Genomic DNA, 19,350 nt, shown 5'->3' with positions numbered 1-19,350 from the left:
GCATGCCCTCGTAGGCGCCCAGGGCGGGGGCCCAGGCGCCGCCGCGGCGCAGCGCCGCGATCAGCAGCGAGTAGGACACCGCGTCGGGCCAGCAGCCCTCGCTGCGCATCTGGGTGAAGGCGTCCAGCGCCGCCTGCCACATGTTTGCTGGGAACGAGGGGAGAGGGGGTGGTGGGTGGTGGGGAGTTACGGAGGGTGGAAGGTGCGGCCGCCCAGGAAGGGGGCGGGGGGGAGTGGCGGTGGCTTCCCCCCCTTGCACAGCCCCAAGCCCACCCCAGCCGCACGCGGATGTGGACCTGTGACAGCCGTGCTTCACACCTCACTGTATCCCATCCCTCTCCCCCATTCCACCCCACACTGCACACGCGCCAACCACCCACACGCCGACCCACCCTGGCAGCAGGCTCCCAGCAGGGCGTTGTAGGTGACGACGTTGGGACGGCACCCGCGCGCGCGCATGTCGGCAACAACGGCGAGGGCCAGGTCCCCGCGCCGCGCCTTCTCCGCCGCGCAGACCAGGGAGGAGAAGGTGATGACGTTGGGCTCCAGGCCGTGCGCGGCCATGCCGCGCGCGGCGGCCAGCGCCACCACCTCCCGCCCCGCCTTGCCGTAGGCGGAGATGAGGGAGGTGTAGGTGGTCGAGCTGGGCGCGGCCCCCGCCGCCAGCATGCGCGCGTACACCTCGCCGGCGGCGTCCGGCGCGCCCGCGCGCGCGCACACCGCGATGACCGCGTTGTACGTGCGTGACTCCGGGGCCAGCCCCGCGCCGGCGAACGCGTCCAGCACGGCGGCGGCCTCGCGCCAGCGCCCCGCGCGCCCGTGCACGTCCACCAGGATGTTGAAGGTGACCGCGTTGGGGGCCAGCCCCTCGTCCAGCGCCTGGCGGTACACGTCCAGGGCCAGGTCGCACTCCCCGCACTTCACGCACACTCCCATGAGCGCGGAGTAGGTGTGGATGTTGCAGGCCACGCGCCGCGCGCGCATCTCCGCCACCAGCTCCAGCGCGCGCCGCAGCTGCTGCCCCGCGCCGCACTGGCTCACCGCCGTGGTGTAGGTGTACAGGTCCGCCAGGCGGGCCAACGGCGCGCCGGGGGGCAGCGCGCGCAGCGCGTCGAACAGCTCCGTCGCGCGGTGCCCCGCCCCGGCCTTGGCCAGCTCCTTGAGCAGGGCCGCCACGGCGCGCGAGTCCAGGCAGGCCAGCCCCGCCTCCACGCCCTCCATCACGCCCTGCTTGGGGCCCAGGCGCTGTGGCAGGAAAGGGGGGGAAGGACGGGGATGGGAGGTTGTTGTGTTGGAGTAGACGAAGGAAGGGGGCGGTGGGAGGTCGAGACACCGAAGCTTAGGCACAGCAGCCGCAGGGGGCGGGATCCAGGGCGTGCAATACGCAAGCCAGCACGGGCGGCGGAATGCTGTCGTAAAGTCACACCCTGTGCAGTCCGGGCAGGGACGGGCCGAGGCAGGTACAAGCCGCCAGATCGATCCTTGGCCTCAGCAACAGTGCCTCCCCTTCCGCTCCCCCATCCAGTCTCCCCACCCCGGGCCACACCTTGACGGCGCGGACCAGCTCGTCCACAGTCACCTCGCCCCCCGCGCGGCTCATGCGCGAGGCCTCGCCCTTCTTGGTGCTGGTGATAGACTGCCAGAGGCGGCGGTAGCCCTGCCCGCGCGCGGGCGAGCCGGCGCCAGCGCCCGCGCCGGCGGCGTGCTTGCGGGGAGAGGCGGCAGCGCCGCCCGCCCCCGCCACGAGGGCGATCGGGGAGCTGCCGGCGCTGGAGTCGTCCAGCGTGGGGCCGCTGCCGCTGCCCGCCGCCGCGATGTCGTAGTCGTCGGCGAGGGAGGAGGAGGGGGCCGGGGGCGGCGGGGCCGCGATCCCGGCGCCGATGGCGCTCTGGCCCGCATCCGCCGCGGCCTGGGGTGCCACCTTCCGGCCCAGGCCCAGGGTTCCCGTGATGGACCAGCTCCGCTTGCGCTCGTGGGACACCTTGGGCGGGGGGGCGGCCTCCTCCGCGGCCTGCTCATCAGTTGGCAGGGCGCTGGAGGCCATCCTCAGGGACAGCAGGTCCAGGCCCTGGGACAGGAGGCTAACGGTGCGCGGGGCGAGCTTGGACGCGGCGTCGGGCTTGGAACCGGACTCGGCGTCGCTGCCCCACCAACCGCTGAACCGGCGGGAGGGGCGGGAGGGCGTCACCTCCTCCTCCTCCTGCACCTCCTTGCTCCCGGTGCGGCCCAGGGCCGCTGGCCAGCATGCCCTCTGAGACTTCATGGACACTTGCTCTTTCAAGGTCTTGGGTTGGCCGGGGAAACTCTGGTGTCGCGCATGGGATGTCGACGTTGGGCAGGGTTCAGGAGTGGGACGCGGGTGCGCGCGTGCACACCACCTTCATCTGTGCGGAGCTCAGTGTACTTGCTAAGAACGCTCAAGGACTGCGATGTGTGTTTGGCATCCCCATCGCCTTCTCGGGATCGCGACGATGCACCCACCGCGTTCGTTGTGGATATTGTCACCCCTCCCAACTCCATGCTGGATGGTGACGTAAGCATGTGGGGTTGGGGCATCCTCCCCCGACATGGTACTGAACATCCCGCTCGTGAGGCCGTCAGCGTGAGACCACCGAATCGATAGTTGTACTCTCATCAAATTCAGCTGCCGCAAGTTTGGGTTCGATGTGAGGGTTCCACGAAATGCGTGTCAGTTACTGGGGCCCATCCTTGTCGACTTTGCAGCTCGTCAGCACAAATTGTGCTCCAGACTCGAACTTGGGTTTCAGATGGCTCGCGAACAGCGTCCAGAAGTCAGATTTCGTCTCCGCCATGTCCAGGACCGTTCTGCGGAGGGAGGACGGGGCCGATCGTGGGTCGGGAAGCTGGGCCGTGCACCCATGCAGGGCTCCACAGCCGCAGGTTGACGGTCACCTCAACCCCCGAGCTGTCTTCGACATATATATCGTCAATTCCCTATCCTCCCCACCAAAACCACATATGAACGCACCTCTTTTTGGCATCCATGGCGACATCCACCACCACATATCGTAGTCTGCCAAGCTTCAGAGCTCCTGCCTCTATGAGCTTGATGAGGCGGTTTGGGGTTCCCACAGCCACATGCATGACAGTGCTCGACAACACAGCTTCCTGCTCCGCTTGCTTAAAGTGCTTGGCAAAGAGCTTGCCAACCTTGCATGCCTGGACGATGGGGTGGTGTGGAGGATCGTTGCTGGTGAAGGGATCCCCCTGCCTCGTCCACTCCCCGCAAAGCCAATTCAGCTCTACCGAGACAGAGTGTGCACAGCAGACAATGCTGCCTCGGCCTTGAGCGCAACAATTCATTGTCCCTGCGAAGCCTCCCTCAAGAAAATAATCCCTTGCGAGGGATTGTGCAGACCGCCGGATTTCCCCAAAGGACTTCAGCCTGCCGCAACACACCCCAGACAATCGAAAGTGCCCACCTTGTTCACGGCAGGCATTTGCCGTATAAGGGACACCGCTCGAATGGCCGCCCCCGTCACTACGAGGACGGCAGGCGAGCCGACGGGCACGTGCTGCCCGCCCCTCCCCAGGAACGCCGCCTGCTCCGGCAGGCTGGCCAGGCTCTCTTCCAGCCACTCCGAGGGGTGGGCCGGCGCAAAGCACCCCGCCGTCAGCCCCTGCCTCTCCAGCTCGCTGGCGCCGGACTCCGCGCGGTATCGGTCCCACAACCAGTCCGCCTGCTGCGTGGCAGGGGCGCCCGCGATGGTGGCAGTGGTTGCCTGGGCGGCCTCCTCCTCCGCCTTCCGTGCCTGCCTCGAGCCGGGGGGGTTGACCGGGGCGGGTCCACGAGGCTTCTTCTCCTGCCGCGGGGCTGGGGGCCCATGGTACCTCCGCTTGCTCTTCTTCTTCTCCACACCTGGAAAGTACAGTGGAGGACATTGGGCAAGGCATGGAGTTGCACCATGCGCAATGGGAGCACTGACATCCTCGACATGTTTGGGCATGGCCGAAACCCAAGGAGCCATCCAGCACATGATGATCGACGCACCTGGTACCCCTGCAGGCTGCTTGGCTGCAGGAGCTTTTGCCGGTAAAGGAGCCTTCGCCTTGCCCTTGGATGCCGCCTTGGGTTTCAGACTCGCCTTCGCCATGACTAAACCTCGACTTGCGAAACCTCAGGGGACTCCCGTCTTGGCCTCGGGGGAGGCAGGCGGTCCTCGTGCACAGAGCAGTGGTGGGTTCTCAGCCGAGACACCGTGACGACGTCAGCCTAACAAAGCTGCAAGCGTAAAAACATGGGAAACGATGTGAAATTACGACCTATGTATTGTAGCTCCACTGTTCTGCGTGCAATGCATGCATGCAGCTCGTCGTGCATGGTCCCTGCGGGGTGACGCCCTCTCGATACCCGGGCGCGCGCGCCTCGGCACGGAGGCTCATAGCAGCCATGCCCATCATGATCAATCCGCACCCTGGGGAGGATCTTTGGCTTTGAGATCACATCTCGAATCAAGAGAGGCAACCATAGCCAGCACTGGTGATCTGTGACCAGGGAAAATGCGCCTTGCAAGCATCCTTGCACCAGCTCGAGTGCCGCAGCAGCATCCTGCTGCTGCGGCTGCTCATGCCAAGCACCACCCGGCTTCAGCGTCGGTAGATGGTCTGCACGCGCACCAACCCCGCCCAGCACCCCGTGGCCAGCCTGCCCCATTTCTCCCCGGCGTTTGGGTGCCAGGCCATGCGCGTGACGGCCTGGGCCTCCGGCGGGAAGGGCCGGCCCTTCAGCGCCGGCAGCCGCTCCACGCTCTTCCCCGCGTACAGGCCGTGCGAGGCCGCCAGCTGGCCTGGGTCCAGCACGTGCAGCGCTCCCTCCCTGAACTGGAACCCTGGGCCGGGGAGGACGGGGGGCAAAAGGAGGGTTGGGGTTGGGTTGGTGGGGAGGGGTGGCGAGGGGCGGCGAGCAATGGACCACAGCTTGGCCAGGAAAGAAGAGCCACAGCCATCCCTGGGCACTCCTGCATGGGCGCACAGGGCGGGTCTCCATGCCATCTGCGCCTGTTCTGTCCCCATGAGAACAGTGTGCAGACCCTGGTGCACCCAGCCTGGGCGACGCTGGGCAACCAGGGCCTGTGGCATTCTGCATTCACCCACCCAGTTCCAGTGCCCCACTCCCGAGCCCACCCGCGACGGGGTGGTGCGCCGGCCGCTTGCGGTTGTCCTGCTGGAAGCCGGCCACAAAGACGCCCACCACGCCGTCCTCGCCGCCGTAGGCCACCAGCTGCAGCCGCGGCTCCACGCACAGCGTCCACAGTGCGCCCTGCCCCGCACCGCGCCAGCTGAAGCTGTTGTTCACCTTGCCGCCTGGGATAGACGATTGGGTTGTGGTGGTTTTTGTGTGTGTGTGTGCGTGTGTGTGTAGGGAGGGGGGGGGGGGGGGGTTGTTGATCAGAATAGGGGTCTGGTTCACCCAGGTCTGAAGGTCGATACTGTAATCGCTTGATGCCTTGCGTTCTTTCGCACACGACATCGGCAAGGGCTGCAGGGTGCCCGCATTACAACCTCACCCCTACCCCAGTCTGTGATCACCCCCACCCACCCACCCATGCACACACACACACAAAACCACCAAGCGCTCATCCCAGACTCGCCGTTGCAGGCGGCGTTCTGGGCCAGGGCCCGCGCGTCGACGAGCACGCCGCGCACGGCGCCGTCGTCGCAGGCGACCAGCAGGCCGCGCGGGTCCGCCGTCCAGGCCAGGCCGAGCAGGCAGCCGCTGGTCAGCAGCTGGGCGTAGGCCGGGCCCAGCGGGTCGCGCGCGTCCCAGACCGTCAGCGCGCCGCCCTGGCCCGCCGCCGCGAAGGTGTGCCGCGCGGCGGGGTCGGGGGCGCCGGCATCGTCGTTCTCACCGGGCGGAAAGAAGGACACGCCGCGCAGGGGCAGGGCGTCCGCGGCGTAGCGCGCCAGCGGCCGCAGGCCCCCCGCCCCGGCGGAGGGCCCACTCCTGCCGTCGGCCCCCAGCGCACTCGGCGCGAGCTTGAGCAGCAGGGCCGAGCCGTCCCAGCAGCCGATGAGGAGGGTGTCGTGCGGCGCGGCCGGCGCCCAGTCCAGGCAGGAGGGCAGCGTGCCCAGCGCGGCGACGTTCAGGCAGGCCACGCGCGCGCGCGCGGCGACGGGGCCGGGCCCGGGGCCCGGACGGGCGGGGACGGCGTGCACGGCCACCAGCCCGTCGCCCTGACAGGCCGCCAGCAGGCCCAGCCGCCCTGGAGCGCCAGGCTCGGACCCCGGATCAGCGTCAAGCAGGCAGGCCCCTGGGTCGGGGCACCACACCAGGCCCCAGGTCACGCCGCCGTCGTGCGGCAGGATGCAATGGAGGGAGGGCGGGAGGGGGGTGTCCTTGCCACCCCGCGCCCCGGGACGGGGCAGGGCCCAGACCTGGACGGCAGCGGGGCCGGAGGCCGGCGCGCCGATGGTGTGCCGGGGCTGGCCGGGGGGGTGGCAGGCCAGGGCCAGGAAGTCCACGGCGGCCTCGTGCGCGGCGCCGGGGGCATGCTTTCCATGCGGCAGCGAGTGGGGGCACCAGGCCAGCGCCCAGACGGGGCCGCCCACGAAAAGGCACACGTCCTCCGCAGCTGCTGCGTCCGGCAGGGGCTGGTCGGGCGCGAGCACACCGGCAGTGGAGGTGCAGGTGGCTCCGAAGAGGGGAAGGCGCAGGGGGGTGACGGGGGATCCCGGGAGGATCAGGAGAGGGGACGTGGCAGGGAAGGGCAGGTGGGGATTCGAGGTCCTGGGGGAAGATTGGGATGGCGCTGTGGGAGGAGGGTGGCATCGGGTACTGACAGCTTGGCCAGAGTTCCAGCGCTCATGACATGTAGATATCACTCTCCGTACCTCAGAGCCTCCAAATCGGCGGGCCGCGGTTGCCAAGCCTCCCAGAACGAGCTCATGCGTCCTGTCCCGGCTTTGGTGGGGTCTGCCGACTGCTCTACATGCTGCAGCACATCTCAGAACTCGAAACCACTTTCATATAATCTTATCCGGTGGAACTTCCCCGTGAGGCAAGATCATGCACCGCGATCGAATCGTGCGATCACAGCTCTAGAGGGCAAGGCATCCCCCCCCCGAATGCGCGCCCTGGCGATGATGATGATGAAAATTATGTAAAGTGTGTGTGGGCTGAGCAACGCAGCGACGCACCGGTTGATCACGCATCAGGTTGCAATTCCCATCGCAACCCTATTCTTCTCCTCCGCATTGATAATCTCTGCAGGTCCTTCGACAAATTGAATTTGACATACCTTGGCTCTGAAAGGCGAACTCCGAAACGAGAGTCATCGTCACCGCGTCATACCCAACACTGCGACCCAATCAAACCTCACAATGCTGGAATACGGTCCCACAATCGTGCACGAGTCACGGGAACAGCACACCGCCACTGTCATCTTGCTGCATGGGCTCACCGGATCTGGTGGGTTCGAAGCGTTGTACGAATCTGAAGCGGGATCTGGACCGGGGTATTGGGGCCGATGGGGGCATGGAGATGCACCGGGCTCAACTCCCGCTCAATACAAGTCTCATGTCTGGCACGATGTTTGTAACTTCACCATTGCACAATCCTAATCTGAAGTACACTCAAAACCCCGCCAACCATGCAGCGGAGGACTGGGTCCAACGCCTCCCCGAGTTTGAGGTCCCACACATCAAGCTGATTGCTCCAAATGCACCCCTCCGCCCCATCACACTCGACCTTGGAGAAGGCTCCGGCAAGACATACAGAGGTACACTGTCTAGGTCGGTGTGTGAGTGTCCCTGCCCAGGGTCGCAGCCATGCAGGGCCTTGACTGCCGTGTTCCGAATGCTTGACAGCATACGCAAGGCGCCCCACACCCGAGCCCAGCCCTCCCTGTGAATACTCCCTCCGCCGGCTCCCTCCCCAGGCTGGTACGACCTAGATGGAGTGGGTGCTGCAAAGTTCAGGGAGGCCATGGATGGCAAGGAATTCGACCCCGAGGGCCTGAGGGAGGCAGAGGCATACCTGCGGGGCCTGATCGACGACGAGGTTGCGGCCGGCATCCCGGAGCACCGCATCGCCCTGGTCGGCTTCAGCCAGGCCGGGCGCCTGGTCCTGAAGACCTTTGCAACCTACAAGCCCACACTGGCGGGGGTGGCGGGGCTCTCCACCTGGCTGGCCCCCCAGGACCTGGAGGTGAGGGGCCTGATGGCGGGTTGCAAGGTGACGGTAGGGGTTGCGTCCCCTGGGAGGAGGCATGGGGTCCGATGACAGGCTCATGAGCCCCTTTTCCTCATCCATGCATGGCGGGTGTGAACCCTTTGGGGGTGCTCAAGGAACAGCAACACCAGCCCATTCCCCCAACCTCCTTGCCAGGCGACCCCGGCAGCCCTGGCTCGCCCCATCTTTCTGGCCCATGGCGACGCTGACGACCTGGTTCCCTATGCAACTGGAGAGGAGACCCGCGATGTGCTGCTGAGAGCTGGTGCGGTGTGGTTGCCGTGCGAGGCTTGGTCCTGGCTTGGATGGCGTGCAATCCATTGCAAACAGTGCTCCCGACTCTGAAAGTGGGGCTTTGGGGAGTAGCGAGCACATGCTTGCACCGCCATGTCCTCATGGGCAAGACGAGTGCCTGTTGACAGCCGCTGACATGTCAAACCCCGGCCCCCACAGGGGCCAAGGACCTGGAGTTCAAGACGTATCCCGGCCTCGCCCACGAACGCTGCACGGAGGAGATGCACGATCTGCGAGCCTTCCTGCTACGTGCCCTCCCCGTCTGACGAGTGTGTATAAAAGCAACGCCAGCAAAAAGCCGGGACAGGGACGGTGCTGTTCGCAACAGACACAGGAGGGTCAAGGGCGAGCAGATGACGAACGGTATCCTGAGCCGGGCAGACAGGGCACCGCTCCTGGGGTGAACAGTCGCAAAGCCGCTTCCGGCGTCCCGCCTGCACCCCAGCCCGCCGAGGGCACCTCAGAGCAGCAGGTCCAGCTCCGCAGCAGCCTGCTGCGCCTGTGCGTCCGACGGCGCCGTCACGCCGTTGGTCACCAGCGTGGCGCCCGGCGAGGCGCCCAGCGGGTCCCCCGCGGTGCCGTCGGCGCCGAGGGCCGGCCCCTGCCTCGCCGGCGGGGCCTGCCCGGGGCTGGCCAGGGACGCCAGGTCGGCATGGTGAGGAAAGGGCGGCGGCGGCAGCGCGGCGGCCTCCGCATCCCCTGCCGGCGCCGGCCCGGCGCCCGGCCCCGCCCCGTCCACGGTCGGCCCCTCCGGGTCTCGCAGCTCCGGCTCCGCCCACTCCTCCGGCCCGTAAACCAGATCCAGCCCCGGGCAGCTGCTGTCCAGCTTCACGCCCAGGAACAGCTCCAGCGCCTGCTGGCGCGCGCCGTCGCTGACGGTGTTGTTCCAGCGGCGCTGCAGCGCCACGCGGATGTTCTGCAGCTTGCCGACGCCGCTGGCGGCGCTGTACGTCCGGCTCGAGTTCTGCGAGGTGAGGAGAGGGGGTGCGTGGTTGGGAGGGGGTGCGCTCCCATGCACCGGCATCTCAAGAAGCCCACCCCACAATGACGCTTCTGCGGTCTCGGGGGAGGGGGGGCAAGGCGTGCGCATGCATTGATTCCCTCCCTCCCACCCCTGAGCCAACTGAGCCTGCCGGCACCTGGAGGACCAGGCCCAGCACGTGGGAGTGCATGGCCGGGGAGCCGGTGTAGAGGAAGGAGTTGATGTCGCCGTGCACTCGAAAGGCCTCCACGAAGTCGGCAACCACGGGGCGGCGCAGGCGGGCCCGCACCTCGGCCATGCCCCGCAGGCCGAAGAAGGCCCAAGGCTGGGGCCCCTGCGGGGGGGTGGGGCCGGGGGAGCCGAGCGGCCCCGCCCCCGGCCGCACGTGCCCCGAGTCTTCTCTGGGCGCGGGTCCCGGCCGCGGGGCTGGGTCTGGCGCCCCGTCCTCCCGCCCCTGCCGCAGGGAGAGCTGTGCCAGGGCGACGGCCGTGGCGCCGGGTGGGGGGACTTCGACCCGCGCGGGGCTGCCACCCGTCCCGGGGTCGGGAGCGGCTGCCGGGCCGCTCGCCGCCTGCGCGGGGCGCGCATCCGGCTCCTCTGGCCAGCTGGGCGCCTCCCACTGCGTCCTGCGGTTGGCGTGGTCGAAGTAGAGGGGCCGGCCGCCGTGCCATCGCACCTCCCACCCCTGGCGAGCAGGAGGGAAGGGGAGGAGGGGTGGGATGGGGATCGAGATTGCCAGGCCGTTTGGAACACCTGGCTGCTGCACTGCCCGAGAGAGGCCAATGGCATGCAAAAACAAAACGTGGAGATTGGGTGGCAAGTGGCGCCTGTCGGATGGCTGGGTCGGGCGGAGAATAGCCATGCGTGCAGCTGGCTGGCACTGCATCCTGGCCCTCACGAGACTCACAGGGGGAACCTGCTCCGTAGACGCTGGACGGCCTGCGACAAGCGGCGGCGGCAGGGAACCCAGGGCGCCCGCGTCTGGCCGCACGGCGCCGCCCTCCTCCACCCCCGAGCGCGCGGCGCCCCCCGCATCCCGCCCCGGCCCGACGCACAGGTCGACGCCCAGCGTGCGCAGTGCGTCCTGGAGCACCGGCAGCGTGGCGAAGCACGTCGCGGCGTTGGTCCGGTCCAGGCTGTCCGCACAGTTGTAGCGCAGGACGCCCGCCTGGCGCGCCTCCCACTCAGCCACCCAGCCACCGGCCCAGGGGGTGCGGCGGGCGGGGCCCAGGCTGGTCGTGATGCCGTCGCGCTCCCTGCCTTCTCCCACTGCGCCGCCATCGTGCAGGGTGCCGTGCGAGAACCCCGTCTGCACAGGGAGCAATGGAGGCAGGTTCGACATGGATGACCAAGGGTCGGGCTCGACCATGGCAAGGCTGCGATGCAGGCCCCTCCACTCCACCTCCATGTCAAACCTTGGTCCACAGCCAAATGCAACACAGCCAACACCAGGGGACCCTTCCCCGGGCCCACCTGCTTGACAAAGGGCTCCATGAAGGACCAGAAGCCCTCCACCCCCTTCTCCTCGCCCAGCCTCCCGATGTTGCCGTGCCAGTCGAAGTTCACGACCCGGATGGGAGCACCGGGAGGGAGGATGCGGCGCACATGCCTCATGCTCTGCTGGGGGGTTGGGGTCGGTGGGCAGGGCATTGGGTGTCGCAAAACAGCTTGTGGGGGTGGGCCCACCCCGACGAAAGTGCCTGGCAGCCCCAGCATCCAGACATCGCATCCTGTTTGAGGCCCCCCTGCTGCCAGCCCACACACGCCCCACCTCCTGGAAGTGCGAGGACAGCATGAGCTCGGAGGCCTTGGCCGGGTTGCAGTGCAGCAGGTTGACACAGGTGACGGGGACGTGCAGGCCCTCCTCTGCTGCATCCTCTGACGCAGCGGGGTTTGCGGGCGTGGCCCCCCCGCCTCCCTGCCCGCCAGCCGCCTGCATGCCTGACGCGCTCCCCTCCTCAGCCACCGCCTGCCCAGCTCGCACGCTTCCGCCCGCCCCAGCCGCCGTCTGCCCGGCCTCGTAGCGCGCCCAGGCACGCTGCACCCCCCTGAAGTAGGCGGCGCTGCCGCGGTAGGGGTCGCGCTCGCGCACGTACACCTCCGCCGCCAGGCCTTTCTGCAGGGAGGCCAGGCTGACGCCCCACCAGATGGGCACCGTGCCGCGGCGCCAGACGCAGCAGGCCCAGCGCACGCCTGCGCGCCCGCCCGCGGCCCCGCGTGCCAGCGTCCAGGCAACCAGCTCGCACTCGATCTCATTCCCAGGCCCGGCGGCCTCGTTCAGGCCGCGCGCCAGGTAGCGCGTGCCCGGGTGGCGCCGGCTGCGCCGGGACACGAGCGCCAGGGCGAAGGGCGGCGCGGCGCCGACCCCGGCGTGCAGGCTGACCTCGGCCGCGCCCTGGAGCAGCACCGGGCAGCGCCCCGGCAGCCCGGCGCGCGCCAGCGGCGCCGACAGCCACCGGTTCCACACGAACTCGGGGGCGGGGTCGGCGGCAGGGCGGGGGGAGGGGAAGGGGCGCGACAGGTCCGCCGTCCAGCAGAAGTAGTGCGCGCCGTCCAGCGTCACCTGCTGGAGCAGGCGCCAGAACTCCTGCTCCGCGGGGCTGGCCACCTCCAGGCCCCCCGGACCGGCCTAAGAATTTGTGTGTGGGGGGGATGGGAAAGGATGAATATGGGGGGGGTCAAACCCCCGGTGGCATGTAGCCTGGATGCATGCGCCCTGCACCACAGAAAGCACTCCTCGGCTCCTCACCACCCCAGGCCCCCTCCAGCCCCCCCAACCCCCACAACCACACATACACGCGCACAACCAGGACCCCCATCCTTCAACCTGCGACAGGGGCAGGAGGAGCCAGGCGCTCTCCGTGAGTGTGAGCAGCGCATGCCCGCCAGGCAGCACCCCCTTCTCCCGCGTCCTCGTCGCCAGCAGCACGCCGGCAACGCACCGTGTTGCGACGTAGCCCAGCAGGGCGTCACCCCGGTGCTCGGCCTCGTACCCGAGCGCGTGCAGGGAGGACAGCGCCGCCAGCTGGACGATGGCGTGGAGGGGAGGGGGGGAGGAGGGATCAGTCAGATGGAGGTGCCAGGAGTGGGGTGCTGCAACCCAAGCTGTGCTCATTCGGGCCTCCCTCGTGCTGCTCTGCTACCTTACAGGGCAGAGAAGACAGGAAACCCACAGCGCCCTTTAGCCTGCACAAACCTCTGAGGGGAAGCCTGGGCCGGGCTGGCACAGGAGCAGCCCACTGGCGTCATCGATGACCACGACCTCGGTCTGGGGACTGCGCAAGCGATACATGGTGTGATGTGTGCAGTTGGTTAATGATGCATTTCACATGAGCACAGGGTCCCAGCAATATATAAAGGCCCAAGGGGTACCGATCCAGACCCCCCCACCTGGCCGGGGTGGTCAGCACCAGTCGCCACTGGTTGCGAGCGCGGTTGCGTGCAACCACCACGGAGCTGGGCCGATCGAGCGCGGGTAAGAAGGGATCCCGCGGCATGCTGCCTCACCGGAGAGCATCCCCACAAGCTCTCATGGTGAAGGAGAGGCGCGAGTGATCCATGGCCTGTCTCTGGCCGGTTGAGGCGCTGCTCTGTGGATCGACAGGAGTATGCTTCAGTACATGAGAAAGATCACACGAAAGAAAAGAAGTGCTGCCGACGGGCCAGAGAGGGACAGATTCCCTGCTGGTGCTGAGCTGGCGCAAGCTCGGCCCGCACATGGCGAAGAGGATCCATGTAGGGGCCCAGGGTTTCCCTGCACCCGCCAGGGAATGGTCTGCATGGCAAACATAGAATAACGCACGCCTGGATCCAGTGTCTGAGAAGCGTCCGACGGTCGATTGGGTGCGCCAGTTCATGGCCCCCTGGAGTGATCCAAGGCCTCGCAGCCATGCTCCCGACCGATCAGGCTTCGCTTCGTGCTGCTGACCCGCACCATGGGCAGTTTTACAGCTGATTCTTTTGCTTTGGGTCACCCCTCCCCTCACAAACCGCGCCGGGACCCATGACTCTGCGTGAAAGGGTCCCGCAGTGGGGCCCCTCCCACGCCTGGCCGTGGACCCATGTTTCCCTGGCAGCAGGGTGAGTGGTGTTTCGTGGAGGATGCTCTAGTGGAGCCCTTTGGCCTGCCCTTGACCCCTTGATCCCTGCCTCCCCCCACTGGGTCCCTGGCTGCAGGGTGGCTGCTTCAGCCTGGGCGCTACAGGCATGGCTCCCCATCCTCGGCGTCCTGCTCCTCGGGGCCGTGCTGGGGTGTGCAGCCACCGTGGCGGGCACGGTGAGCCGGTGGGAGTGCGGTGCGCTGCATGCTGCGAGCGCGGGCGGGCGCCCTTCGCTGGCCCGGGGCCGTCCCTGCTCGCCCGACCCGCATCCTTCCGAGCTTCCCCACCATCCGCCGACCAGGTCGCTCTCTTCCTGGCCTTCACGCACGTCGGCAGCTTGAACGGGCCGGAGGCGAGCCCGGGCAGACAGGACCCCGCTCCGGAGGCCCACGCCATGCCGCCGCCGCCGGACCCTGGGGCGTGCCAGGGCCGGCCGCCGCACACGACCCCAGTGCGGGGCTGGTTTGCCGGCCCGGTGTACCTGGCCCCCCTCTCCACCTGGCGGCGCGACGCCACCGTGGTCAAGTGGCCGCCCTCTCCCGTCACCGAGCCCAGCCTGGCCCCCTGGGATGCGGTGCTCGACCAGGGCACGCTGGTGCTGACGCGCGGGGGCGTGGACGGCGTGCCGCCCACCAAAGTCGGCATTCCCCTGGAGGGGTGCTCGGGTGCGGACAAGGCCGGGGGGCGGGGAGGATGCACAGCCACTGTGCAGGGAGGGGGCCCGGGGTGGGTGCAGGGTGGTTGGTCCGCGGGCCCCCACATGATGCTGAGCTGCAGCCACACGACAGCCGCCTGCCCTGGGCCCAGCCTCCCCCGGCCTTGACCGCACGCAAGCCATTCCTCCGCCCCGTGCACAGTCGAGCTGGTCAGGGATGGGCTGAATGGCCGCTCTGAGTACATTCGGCGGGGTCCCCTGCTGATAACGCATGCCGAGTGGCCCCTGTTTGCCGGGGAGCAGGCCTTCTTCCTCTTTGCCTGTGAGTCGGGGTGGTAGGGGGTGGGGGACGGGGAAGGGCGCTGCAACCTCCTCCGCTCCACACTCATTGCTCTCGTCCCGAAAGCCGCGCCCCGTCCATCAGAGTCGATCCCCGGCACCCTTCCCACCGCTGGCCCCAGGCGACCCCGCGTCGAAGCAGGGCTGGCTGCACGCCCTGCAATGGTGGTGTGAGGGGTGCGAGCGCCTGCGTTCGATCGAGGTGCAGTACCAGCGGTACTGCGAGGCCATGTCCCGGCAGGCCCTGCTGCCCTTTGCCCTGGCCTGCGACGCGGCGGGACCCCCCGACCCGCCGCCCCCTGGGTCGGCGCGGGTGGGGAGCCAGTGGCGCCGCCTGGTCGCCGCCACCGCCGCCGCCTTCCGCGGGCGTCGCGGGCGGGAGCGGGCCGCCGGCTCCATCCCGGCCGCCGGCGCGGTCGGCGCACCGGCCCGAATGGGGCGCCGCCGGACCTGGCGACGGGCCCCGCGGCGGCCGGGGCCCCCGTCCCCGCCGCGCGTGCCCCCCTCGCCAGCGCACCCTCCTCCGCCTCGACCACAGGCGAGGAGGACTCCATAGAGCGCTTCTGGGACCGCAAGTGGATGCAGAGCAGCCGGGTGCCGCTGCCGCCCGCCACCGCGCGCCGCGCGGCGGCCGCGGCGGCGGGCCAGTCGGTGGCCAGCATGCCCGTGGAGATCTGCATGCAGCCCTGCCCGGCGGCGGGCGGGCCGTCGCCAGGCGAGTCTTCGCCGGACGGCGGCGACCCGCCCTTCCTCACGCCGGCCTCTTCCCCAGCCAAGCCCGTGCGCGGCGCGGGCGGCGTCGAGCCCGGCCCTGGCGCGGGCTCGCCCGAGGCGGCGTGGGGGGGTCCGGCGCCGGCCGCCGCGCCGCCCGGCCCTGGCCCCACGCCGCCGCTGCCCCTGGACCACGCCCTGAACCTGCTGCTGGTGCGGGCGGGCTTCGACGCGCTGCGCGGCGGCGCGGCGCGCGAAGCGCTCTTCCGCCGCATCCAGCGCCAGCTCAGCCGGCTGCAGACCGCCGACGTGGTGCAGGAGCTGCGACTGCTGGAGGTGGACCCTGGGTCCAGCGTGCCAACGGTCTCGCGCGCAGCCTCCCTGCCCTGCCCCCACCCCGGCGCGCTCTGGCCGCAGCTGGCCTTCGACGTGCGCTACGCAGGCGCCTTTGCCGTCGTGCTGGAGGCCAAGCTGGAGCTGCGGGACGCGGCGGCCTGGGGCCGCCTGGACGCGACCCTGGCGCGCTGGGAGGCGGGGCCGGGGGGCGCGGGGGGTTTGAGCGTGGGGCCGGGCCTGGGTGGCGCGGCGGGCCCGGGGTCGGCGGGCCCGTGCCCCCCCGGGGACGAGCCGCCCTCGCCGCGCCCGCCGCGAGCGCGGCTGGGCGGCCTGCGCCGGTCGGCGGCCAGGACGCTGCGCGGCCTGGCCGAGTCGGCGGCGGATGGCATCGGGCGCGTGCCGCTGCGCCTGCGCCTGACCTTCTCGGAGCTGGAGGGGCGCATGGTGGCCTGGACTCCCCCCCGCCCCGGGCAACCGCCTGTTCTACTCCTTCCTGGCGCCGCCGCGCCTGGTGGTCACCGCCACGCCCCAGCTCGGCAGCCGCCTGCTCAAGTACAGCGCGCACGTCGCGCGCGTCAGCTCCCTCATCGAGCAGCGCGTGCGCATGGCCTTCACCAGGAACATTGTCTTCCCGGGTGAGGCCGTCCGCCGGCGGGACTGGGACCAGACGGGAGAGGGGCCTGGCGCAGGGGGACCTGCACTGGGGGCTGAGTGGGAAAGCCGGGGTCCGGGGAGCCACGCCTGCGGGGTTGGAGCAGCTTAGTTGCGGGCGCACCAGCGCCGCGCCACCCCTGCCCCGCCCGAGGCGGGCACACCTCGCCGGAATGTTTCGTCCCGGGAAACCTCGCGCCGCACGGCTGGCCCTGTCCGCCTGCGCACCGCCCACTGCCCCTCCACCCTCCTGCGCAGGCGGTGGGGACATCCTGCTGCCTGGCCTGCTGGGGCTAGAGGACCCAGGCGTGGATGCGTGCCTGCCGGGCCTGGGGCCGCCGGGGGCAGGCCGCGGCGACGCGGCGCGGGGCGAGGAAGGCACGGGCCCGCCGGGGGCCGGGCCGGAGGAGGGCGGGGGAGCGGAGGGAGGAGCAGGGGCCGATGATGTGCCCGTGCCAGGCGACCGCAGGGATGCGGAGGAGGGGCCGCCGGCGCCCGGCGCGGGCGGGGCTCGAGGCGAGCGCCTCCTCGGCCGGTTGGCGCAGAAGCGCGCGCAGGTGGTGGAGCGTCTGCGGCGAGATTCGGGGGCTGCGTGAGGTCGAGGCGGGGAGGCACACCGAAGCGTGAGGGGCCACAGCCCTCTCCACATGCTGTAACCCATGGACGGCCGGTGGGAACCAGGGGCAGCGCGGGGACCTGCCTGGCCCCGATGCCATGCTCCGGGTGCCGCCCGTCCTCCGGCGAGCTTGGGAGGCGCAAACCGCCCAGGGGGCTCTGCGCTGCCTGGTGTGCTCGGAAGGGATATCGCCCTTTTGCGAGGGCCCGCGTGCCGGTCAGGGCCCGGGACACTGATGGACACCTCCGGGCCTCCGGACTGCTCGTTTCGGCCTCCGGGTCGCTATCGGCCCGGAGTGCGGGCAAGAGGAAGGCTGCCACGTACATCCCAAACTCGGTATCCTTTCAAGACCAGTCTGTACTCCCTTGGAGTGGTTGTACAGTCTTGACACTGAGTGTTCTCTGCCCTGGCTTTGCCAGACATGGGATGCTGGAGGAGATTCGCGACATTCCTCCTTGGCGTGCTTCTCGCTGGCGCATGCGTGCGAGACGCACAGGTGGGGTGACAGTGTGCTGCCTCGCGTGAATGGCGGAGGCTTCTCAAATCTCAGCTGACACGACTCCCACGGTGTTGAGATAGAATCAGGAGCCCTGCACCCTCGCAGGCTGACTGCGACCCGAGCATTGGTTTCTACGGCCTTCCCACCCTCGAGTGAGCCGTCCAAGCCAGAAAATCGTATTGCTTGCTTATCAGCATTCGGGTGCTAGGCCAAGCTTGATGCTCGAAGTCTCAATTTACGACTCGCTGAGCACGAGTCTCACTCTCTTGTCCCTCCCCAGTTACAACGGCAAGCTGTACCTGCTCGGCTCTGGAAGGTCTGAGGCTTACTGCCGGTGAGCCGAGGTCGCATGGACTCTGCAGATGCTGGCCAGAGAGGTTCTGGCGGTCGATGAAACCCGGGGCTGCTTGCTTGTCCAAGTGCCGAGGGGCCTGGTTCACAGGCACACTTCCTGGATCTCTTCCAATCCGCAGATTGAGGGGATACGGCGGCAAGTGGGCTGAATTCACCGCTACAATGTCTATTGGGGACCCATTCACCGGGTTCACCATCGGCACAATCAACCCAGCCACTCAAGGGCTCTGCACGCCCACACCCGATGGCCCCTGCGACTATGTGAAGTTGGTTATCTGCTACCCGGAAGGGATGGACTACTGCTTTGAAACACTGCTTCATCATAACTTGGGCACCGCCGACGATGGCTTTTACAACACCGGAAACAAAAACATCGGCGACTACAACTACGGTAGGTTTGCATTGGACGGTCGTTTCCCCACAAAGAATGCCTGGCACTGCATAACAATCCACAGGGTCCCCTGGTCTACACCATACTGCAGGGAATGGCAACACTGGCAATTTCAACATTGGCAACAATAACACAGGAAGCCACATCGTCTGCAATAACTGGGCCGCAGATTCTCCATGTCAGGTCGAGTACCTCAGAACATCTGAGACAGTCTACATACCTGGAACCCCTCCACCCTCTCCACCCCCTCCCACCCCCCCACCTCCGAACCCCCCCCCGCCACCACCACTGCCTCCCCCCTCCCCCCCCCCTTCCCCGCCGCCCGGACAGAGCTGCTCCCCCGCCATCAGCATCATTTCCTTGCCCATCATTGAGTAAGACCGTGCAAAGGGAGGAAGGGGCCGATTATGGATGTGTGCACCGTATGAACGTGTGCCACGCAGCTTGGAGGGCCTCAACATAAATTGAGGGACCCCCCCCCTTCCCCCTTCCCAGGTTCGGGGACGCAATCTATTTGGTGGCGGCTGACAGCCGGACGGCCTACTGCGAGTGAGGAGGGGTGGGCAGAGCTTGGCGCAAACCGCGCGGCACCGTCCTGACTGACCAAATTTTCATGCTGAGGCAGCTCTGAGGCAGTATGCATGGCGGTTCCCACAAGGATCACTGATGAATGCACTCTGCCGGCTTTGCAGGCTCATGGGCTATGGACGCAACTCCCTGATGACGATTTCGGCCATGAATGGCTCGTACCCCTTTCCAGCCTTCTCCATCAGCACCATCAACCCAAGAACCTACGAGATCTGCAACCCTCACAAAGTGCCACACTGTTTTTTTGTCGCGATCGCTGAGTGTGTGCCAGAGGGCATGTGGTCGTGCTACAAGGACGCGAATGGCAACGCCGGCAACTACAATCTGGGCCATGACAACATTGGCAACCACAACAGGGGGGACAACAACCTGGGTAGGCGCCGGTCGTGTGGGCGGCGGTGCAGTACACTTGTGCGCCGCCCCAAACCGTCACCTGACACCACCTCCACCTCTGCAGGGGACGACAATAATGGATTCAACAACATTGGCGACCATAACACAGGCAGCGGCATCATCTGCCATGGCAAATACATGGGACAACCATGCCAGCTGGAGGATCTGCAGTCGAGAACGCCTCTCAGCCTGACGGCCCCGCCTCCACCCAACCCCCCGCCACCTTCCCCTTTCCGTAATAACTTCGTAT

General features: G+C 68.2%; 7 protein-coding genes across 7 annotated transcripts in view; 3 read left to right on the top strand and 4 right to left on the bottom strand.

Moving 5' to 3' along the window:
* Positions 1–2,263, bottom strand: part of F751_5156 (Pentatricopeptide repeat-containing protein, chloroplastic) — a gene marked incomplete at both ends in the record, with an annotated part of 4,067 nt that extends 1,804 nt beyond the window's left edge. The window contains 5 exons of the mRNA XM_011402755.1: positions 80–147; positions 393–681; positions 832–1,245; positions 1,547–1,636; positions 1,922–2,263. Coding sequence (XP_011401057.1) covers positions 80–147; positions 393–681; positions 832–1,245; positions 1,547–1,636; positions 1,922–2,263 — 1,203 coding nt within the window. The remainder of the gene's footprint in view (positions 1–79; positions 148–392; positions 682–831; positions 1,246–1,546; positions 1,637–1,921) is intronic.
* Positions 2,264–2,693: 430 nt separating this feature from the next.
* Positions 2,694–4,115, bottom strand: F751_5155 (Uncharacterized protein C3orf26-like protein; the record flags this gene model as incomplete). Its single annotated transcript, XM_011402754.1, has 4 exons — positions 2,694–2,826; positions 2,990–3,180; positions 3,444–3,880; positions 4,013–4,115. The coding sequence occupies 4 exons, from the start codon at positions 4,113–4,115 to the stop codon at positions 2,694–2,696; spliced, it is 864 nt and encodes a 287-aa protein (XP_011401056.1).
* A 493-nt stretch (positions 4,116–4,608) lies between these two features.
* On the bottom strand, positions 4,609–6,908 carry F751_5154 (hypothetical protein; the record flags this gene model as incomplete). Its single annotated transcript, XM_011402753.1, has 5 exons — positions 4,609–4,850; positions 5,146–5,325; positions 5,565–5,805; positions 6,178–6,748; positions 6,853–6,908. The coding sequence occupies 5 exons, from the start codon at positions 6,906–6,908 to the stop codon at positions 4,609–4,611; spliced, it is 1,290 nt and encodes a 429-aa protein (XP_011401055.1).
* A 433-nt stretch (positions 6,909–7,341) lies between these two features.
* F751_5153 (Acyl-protein thioesterase 1) lies at positions 7,342–8,751 on the top strand (the record flags this gene model as incomplete). The annotated part of the gene is made up of 5 exons (XM_011402752.1): positions 7,342–7,429; positions 7,617–7,739; positions 7,899–8,194; positions 8,348–8,456; positions 8,645–8,751. The coding sequence occupies 5 exons, from the start codon at positions 7,342–7,344 to the stop codon at positions 8,749–8,751; spliced, it is 723 nt and encodes a 240-aa protein (XP_011401054.1).
* A 194-nt stretch (positions 8,752–8,945) lies between these two features.
* F751_5152 (Polyphosphoinositide phosphatase) lies at positions 8,946–12,964 on the bottom strand (the record flags this gene model as incomplete). The annotated part of the gene is made up of 9 exons (XM_011402751.1): positions 8,946–9,449; positions 9,625–10,152; positions 10,366–10,776; positions 10,941–11,084; positions 11,239–11,343; positions 11,512–12,096; positions 12,295–12,492; positions 12,664–12,742; positions 12,858–12,964. The coding sequence occupies 9 exons, from the start codon at positions 12,962–12,964 to the stop codon at positions 8,946–8,948; spliced, it is 2,661 nt and encodes an 886-aa protein (XP_011401053.1).
* A 506-nt stretch (positions 12,965–13,470) lies between these two features.
* On the top strand, positions 13,471–14,561 carry F751_5151 (hypothetical protein; the record flags this gene model as incomplete). The annotated part of the gene is made up of 4 exons (XM_011402750.1): positions 13,471–13,547; positions 13,644–13,743; positions 13,869–14,232; positions 14,425–14,561. 4 exons carry the CDS (start codon positions 13,471–13,473, stop codon positions 14,559–14,561), a joined length of 678 nt encoding a protein of 225 aa, XP_011401052.1.
* Positions 14,562–16,968: 2,407 nt separating this feature from the next.
* Positions 16,969–17,484, top strand: F751_5150 (hypothetical protein; the record flags this gene model as incomplete). The annotated part of the gene is made up of 2 exons (XM_011402749.1): positions 16,969–17,371; positions 17,480–17,484. The coding sequence occupies 2 exons, from the start codon at positions 16,969–16,971 to the stop codon at positions 17,482–17,484; spliced, it is 408 nt and encodes a 135-aa protein (XP_011401051.1).
* Positions 17,485–19,350: the final 1,866 nt, after the last annotated feature.

Source organism: Auxenochlorella protothecoides (assembly GCF_000733215.1).
Source record: "Auxenochlorella protothecoides strain 0710 unplaced genomic scaffold scaffold6, whole genome shotgun sequence".
Lineage (NCBI taxonomy): Eukaryota > Viridiplantae > Chlorophyta > Trebouxiophyceae > Chlorellales > Chlorellaceae > Auxenochlorella > Auxenochlorella protothecoides.
Note: the sequence above shows the minus strand (reverse complement) of the source record. Positions and strands in the feature narration are given on the sequence as shown.